We start from the raw sequence: 7,050 nt of genomic DNA, 5'->3' as shown, positions 1-7,050 counted from the left end.
TAGACAGACTAATGGTCTGACTCAGTATAAGGCAGCCTCCTGTAAGTTTCTAACTTGATCAGATTTCAGGTTTGTGTGGGCTGTTACTTAGTGGTGCGGCACTCTGCATACACTCAGATACATTCTCTTCTGTAGCATAACTTCCCATGTGTTTTTCACTCCAAAGTGCATTGGTTCTTACACTCCTGTACCTACCCTTTTACATTTTTGCCCGCGATACTGTTACAACATTTTGCTTTTCTGTTGCACCTAAACTGCCCTACTAAACTTTACTGGAAGAGTACGATGAAAAACAGAACCATTCATCTTGAAACCTGCAAAGCATTCATTCATTCATTGGAGATCACTTGTGGCTGAGTAAGATTGTCTTCCAAGATAAGGTCTTTAACAGTGGGTTCGTAAGTGACTGTGGAGGCCAATTCTGGATCCACACAGGCTCCCACAGTGAGGACACAGGTTTCCAGATGGAAGATGGTCACGATGAGGATTTGCTTGATGTGCCTTCCGCTGTCCCGTTCACCCTGTATTTGTGCTTCTTCAAAGTTCACAGCACCTTTGATAATAGCTGACCTCCATTTGGGATATTCATGGCCAAGACTTCCCAGCTGTCAATGTTCATGTTAATTTATTTAGATTCGCTTTAAGAACATCTTTAAACCTCTTTTGCTGTCCACCGATGTTCCGTTTTCCATCCTTAAGCTGGGAGTAAAGTAGCTGCTTTGGAAGACGGTGATCAGGCATTCGAACAACATGGCCAGTCCAGTGAAGTCGATGTTGAAGGATCATTGTTTCAACACTGGTAGTCTTTGCTTCTTCCCAAACGCTAACATTAGTCCGTCCGTCTTCCCAAGTAATTTGCAGAATTTCCTGGAGGCAGCGTTGGTGGAATCTTTCAAGAAGTTGGGAGTGGCGTTTATAAACGGTCCATGTTTCACAGGCAAGAGTAAGGTCAGTAGTACAATGGCTTTGTAAATAAGCATTTTGGTCTCCCTGCGAATATCCCTATCCTCGAACACTCTACGCTTCATTTGGGAGAATGCGACACTCGCAGAGCTCAGATGATGTTGAATTTCAGCCTCGATGTCAGCTTTTACAAAGAGATGACTGCAGAGATAGGGGAAGTGATCAACAGTCTCCAGCGTCACACCATTAAACTGGATTGATGGTGCTACAGAGGGACTAGTTCGCACCTGTTGATGAAGCACTTTGGTTTTTTTAATATTAAGTGAGCGCCCAAGTTTTCGATATGCGTCTGCGAAGACCTTTAGCATAGTTTGAAGATCTTTCTCTGAATGTGCAGAGACTACATTATTATCGGCATATGAACCATTCATCTTGAAACCTGCGAAGCATTAGCGACAGCCCAAACCTTAAGACGCATTTCCACCTATAAATTTGTGTGAGCGTGCATGTTCTGTGGGCTAGTTGCTGGGCGTGAAGGAAAACGCGCCCTCTGCCCATGCTCAGAGACACTCCTTCCTGCTGCTACAGCCAGGGCCACGAGAACGGAGCCGTATTTTTCGAAACAGATCCTGACAAGCGAGAACTCCCTCACAGGGAGAGTAAACAAATAAAAAACATTATTCATCCTGTGAGGAAAAAGGGGGCGCGCGCGACTGACGAAATGGAGGCCCACCCGCCGCCTGACTCCTTTCTCCTCCTCCTCCTCGCACACAGCCCCACACACGAAGCCTCAGCCCACCCGCCGCCTTCGCCTTGAACGCCGCGGTTGGGTCCGCCGCGCAAGGCCGCAGGGGGGCCGGGCCGCCAGGCGGCTCCTCACTGGCGCAGGCCGCGCTCGTGACGGGAAGGCGAGGCCCGTTTCGGCCCCGCCTACGGCGACTCCTCTTCCCTTCTCTGCGCCTGCTTCCCCCCCCCCGCTCCACGCCGTGGCCGGGTTACTGCCGCCCGTTGGACTACTCCGCAAACCCGCTTGGAGGAGATTCGCTCCCGCCCTCCTTCCGCGTTGACTCCTTCCTTCGGTTTTTATTTTTCATTTGCAGGCCCCACGAAGCCCGCCGGCCTGTGAGAGAGCCTCTTCCGGCCAGCCAAGCTGGCCTCCGCCGACGCCATGGAGCCCTGTACGACGGCGGGCGGCACCAACGAGAAAAAAAAGTAAGCGACGTGGGCTTGCGGCGGGTGCGGCCTGGGAGCCTTTGGGCCACCGGCCTTCCCAGGGCTTCTTTGGGGGAGAGAGGAGAGGGCGGCCCGTCTTTGCCTCCGTGCCGTTTCCTTTTCACAGCCTCCAAACCATTCTGCGTGTTGTTTTGTGTGTCTGGAGTCTCCAGAAGGTGTACACGCGCGCGCGTGTGAATGTGGAGGGGAGAAATCCTCTCCCCCCCCCCGTCTTTCTCTGCCCTTTCTCCATCTTCTCCTGGCTCCACGGGCAAATTCTAAGCCAGGCCATAGGAAAGCGGGTCGTTTTATGCGCTCATCCTAATTTCTTTCTTGCCTTGTTTTCGGCTGCAACCCAGTGCATGTCTACTCAGAAGTAAGCTCCATTGGGTTCAGTGGGATTTACTGCCTGGTAAGTGTGCATCGGATTGCAGCCTTAATCTGGTTTCTCCTATTCAAGATGTTGAACCTTCTATTCCCCCCCCCAAACCTGGGATTCAGAGAAGGATGCTTTGTGATTTTGGAAAAGGGGTGGAGGGGTGGAGGAGCTTGAAAGACTTCCTGCCTGGCTTTTTTGCATCCTTCCTCCAGGGTCTTTTCATCATTTTCCTCTGCCATCTCCTATTCTTTTAAATCTATTTTTAATAACAAATTTACCAGTGAGAGAGAAAACCTACTCCCTACTCATATTCTTTATGTCCTCCCCTTTTTGTTCCCGGCAGTGCCCCTTTTCTCTCTCTGTCTCCCCCCATTCTTCCTTTTCTTCCCTTTGAAATTCTCCCCCCACATCCACCTTTGTCCTCATCTTAATTCCCCCCATCTCTTTCCCTCTCTCTTCCTTCTTCCCTGGCTTTTCTTCTCTTCACTCTTTCATTTCTTCTCCTCCTTCTCTAACCCCCCCCCACGGCCAAGAGTCCACGTCGCCATTTTGTTGGAGGGAGTTGGGGGGGGAGTTGGTGAGAGTGGGGGGGGGAGAAATAGGGAAAATGGGTTAAACAGGATTTGAAAAGTGCACTTAATTAATCATTGCAACTTTTCTTATAAGATTAAATTAATTGTCTTCAGCGATCATCTTAGCCACTTTGCCAGTGTAGAGCCCCAACATTTTGAGCTTGGTGACTCCCTGCTAACATGTAGATTTAGGCTGAACACAAAACCTGGCTTTGCCATTGATTTGAAATGAGAAGAGACGAGAATTGTGCTTGGTGTGATGAGATGAGGCTGCCCGTGTCTCTGGTTTCTAAGACGCTCACTGAAGATCGAGTATGTTAATGTGCTTTTACTGTTGTAGATGGATAATAAATGGAGATGAGTCTGTCTTCGCCTGGTTTAGATTTGAAAGATCAGTGCTTTGCTCTGTAGCTTTCCAGGGGGTAGGGAAGTCAGGATGAGGAAGGTATAAAAGAACTATTGGTAACCAGATGAAAATACCTTACCTTGGGTGACTGGAAGTGGGAGGGAAGTCATGTTTTAAGGTAATTTTTTTCAGAGGCAGAATAGAAATGTCTCCAGTAAAAGAGTTAAGAACTGTTATTTTGTACACTGAAAGAATAATGGCAGTGAGCTTTAGAGGAAAATGCACACCAATGCAATTGAAATGTTCACAAACAAGTGGGAAATGTGTTGTCAATTGTTTTTTAAGAACAAATGCTGTGACTCTTTTAAAAAAAGATGCAATTTGAGCTGCAATCCAATACATGACTACTCAGAAGTAAGCTCCTTTGGGTTCAGTGGGACTTATTCTCAGATTGATGTGTATTGGATGGCCGCCTAAGTCTGTATTGTGTATGAAACTCAATGTTGAGGGGTGGTTGGAAAAACTATGCTGGCCTTTCATTCTGAACAACCTGTTAATGGCTCTGTCCCTTGTGATAGGGCTTGGTAAGAAGTTCAAATAATATTTTTTAAAAAATTCTAGTGTCATTCTGGAAACAGTTCTTGTTTCCTGTAAATGTTTGTAAATGAGGATGGAAACAACCTTTTTACCTGGAGTGCTCTCAAATTGATTTTTTTGACCTGTGTGATCAAATATGGTTTTACACCCGTAATTGCTTTCTAGATGAGGGATAGTCAATGTTGTGTCCTCCAGATGTTCTTACAGTTTTCAGCCAACCACAGCCAGCATCACCAATGGTCTAGGATGATGGAAGTTGTAGTCTGCAGCATCTGGAAGGCACCGTGCTGGTTACCCCTGTTCTAAATGCTACTTCGCAATTCTTCCTCCTTTGTGCTGTGTTCTCCCATCTATTGCTTCATCCTGGGAAGAGACTTACTTGTGCTTGTTTGTAGCGGAATGAGTCACAGAGAATGAAGGACGCTGAGAAGGAGATACTGCAGCTTTCATTTTGGCAAAGATAGCAGAGGTTATTCTAAACTCCAGAATTACCCACTCATTTTTTAAAATTGCTGGTTCCCTTAGAGTGTTCAGAATGAGTTGGCTCTTCCCCTGGCAATTACGTTGGACTTTCCCTCTAAGCTACTGCTGTGAAAACACGGCTGCTACACTATAGTGATACAATCAACAGTAATTTGTTGGTGTGTAGTAGGGTTTGCCGTTAGATATTAGTGGGGATTGCAGAGCATTGGGTGGTCTGTTTTTAAATTAGACAAACTACCAATCCTTCTTGTGGTGAATTAAGTTTTTTAATCTCCCATATTGGCAGAAGGCAGTGTTTGTTTATATTGATAGCAATTCCATTTTTGCAATTTGAGAAGGTTAAATGAATCCAAACTATAAATCATCTTGCTCTTTAAATGGTATTACTGGGACAGGAGAAAACACTTGGTGTGCTGTTATGTGTTAGCTTCGCATGATGGAGTCTAGTTTTGTGCTGAATTGGGGCTACTTCACACATCAGTATATCCTGAAGAAGCAGTAACTAAAATTTACCACCGGCTAAGAAAAATGTGGGACATCATGGTTATGAACAAAATTGCATGTTATGAATGGATTTGGGAAAGAGAAGAGCAAGCAATTCAGACTCAACAAAATTGGTGACTTATGTATTGTCTAATCACTTTTGTTTTAATTCCGGTAACAATGGATATTCTTGGCATGATATAACTGGATATTTAAGTAAATATTTTTTAAAAATTGGTAAACTTTTATGATACACATACAAATGTTGTGTGTACACTTGATAATGATGATCATTGTACAGATATAAGCACTAGGGAGCAAAATATTGCTGTGCTCACAAGGCTTCCATCACATATTTTGAAGCAGCTTTTAAGAGGATGTACATATAACTTGAATAAATATTAAATCGCTTGTTTATGGTATGTTAAAGAATATGAGATTATTTTAATACCACTTTGAAGTCTATTGGGATGGTGTAACATTAATTACCTTTCTAGGTCCATCTGAAAACCATCTAGATCAAGAGTGTGACTCCAGCTATGGCCAGCATGGTGATCCTGAGATGCCCACAATTTAGGGCACAAGGGAGATCTCTTGATGTTCAGAAACTCTTCCCTGGTTTAGAAGGAAGAGTAGACACATTGTATTTTTTGGCTTTTGAGACTGGCCTTGTTTGTTAAAACCTTGTGTTACAATGAAGGCATTCCCTTCTGGGCCATGGCGTGCACACAGTTTGTAACTAAAGAAGCGAGACCTGTTTTTTAGCTACTCTGTTACAGTGTAGTTAGTTTTGATGATGTGAAGAGTTGTTCTACAAGTAAACCCCTCCCCTCGGAATAACATTGTAAGGTAACTACACATTCTGTGAGAAGAAACTCTGGATGCTTCACAAGGTTCATAGGAACCACATTGGGGGATTGATGTTCCCTGGAGTTACACTTCTCCAACAAGAAACGTATTTACACAAAAGCTGTGTAATGTGAATCTTGCAGTTCCTCCAGACTTGCTTAGAAGCCATGTGGATGTTGTGCTAAATTTATATGTGAGACTAAAGGATACTAGCAAAATGAGTTCTTCAATTTGTACTATGTAAATGTTTTTAATATTTAAAATCTTGCTCCCCACTTTCCACAGTCTGCTAAAGGCTGTTTGTTCTATAGAGCGTGCAAGAACTGTAATACTTAATCTAATTTCTTTTTTTTTAAGCACACATCAGGACTTCTGACTCTGAAAGTCCAGGCCACCAGTGCTAAAGTAGGATGAAATGATATGATACAGGAGATTCACGATCAGATCACCCAGTATTCCTTCAAAAGAGTTATCCCCCCCCCAAAAAAAATAATTGTGGAGCCCTGGGGGGAGAGGAGTTTAACACCTTTCTGCAGTCTTTTTCTCCTGGAGGGGCAAAATGCTGTTTGAGAGGAACAAGCTTTTTGATCAGGGAAACAACATGTGAGGAAAGGTTTAGCATTCCCCTGCCCTGTCCTGGATCCCTCCCTCCCTTCTGCTTTTAATTTCCAAAAGGATTGTTCGACAAAGATATCCACATGATAGCAGTTGTGTTTAAGCTATGTGCAACTGTACTCGCTTCAGGAACCTGATTTCCCTTGCCGCTCTTGAAGCCAGTTAAGCCTCATTACTTTCCCTTATTTTAGCCATTTGGGGGCTCGCAAATATGAGAAGTCTAAAGGGGGAAGCTGCCTACAGGAGTGTCTGATAACATTGGTTAAGCAGGGAGTGATTTTACTGTTGCATTCAAAACATTTGCAGGCTTGCTGCCAAGAGCTTGTCCTTGTTTGCAGCGTTGTGTGCCACAAATTTCAGGAAACATCTTGTGGGCGAGAAGGAAAAAGGCCTGGTTTCCTTGCAACCCTAGAGATTGAATTGGCTTCTGGCTTGATACTTAGTTGGGCACAAGTTCTTCTTAAGGCATTCTCCCCCTCTCTAGTCCATAAGAACATAAGAATTGCCTGGCTGGATTAAACATAGTGTTCTGTTTTCATCAGTGAAGTGACCAGATGGTGCTGGGAAGCTTGTAAGGAGGGTGTTAAAGTGGTATCTTTTATTTTGTTTGT

The 7,050-nt window shown here is 44.4% G+C and overlaps 1 protein-coding gene across 2 annotated transcripts in view; it reads left to right on the top strand.

Moving 5' to 3' along the window:
- Window positions 1-1,727: 1,727 nt before the first annotated feature.
- HIF1A (hypoxia inducible factor 1 subunit alpha) overlaps window positions 1,728-7,050 on the top strand; it is a 57,527-nt gene continuing 52,204 nt past the window's right edge. Inside the window, exon 1 of one of the 2 annotated variants that reach the window (XM_061612396.1) lies at window positions 1,728-2,115. In XM_061612396.1, coding sequence (XP_061468380.1) covers window positions 2,072-2,115 — 44 coding nt within the window. In that variant the 5' untranslated portion in view covers window positions 1,728-2,071. The remainder of the gene's footprint in view (window positions 2,116-7,050) is intronic. The other variant, XM_061612395.1, reaches the window with a different exon arrangement.

This window comes from Rhineura floridana, chromosome 2 (assembly GCF_030035675.1).
Source record: "Rhineura floridana isolate rRhiFlo1 chromosome 2, rRhiFlo1.hap2, whole genome shotgun sequence".
Classification (NCBI taxonomy): Eukaryota; Metazoa; Chordata; class Lepidosauria; order Squamata; family Rhineuridae; genus Rhineura; species Rhineura floridana.
Note: the sequence above shows the minus strand (reverse complement) of the source record. Positions and strands in the feature narration are given on the sequence as shown.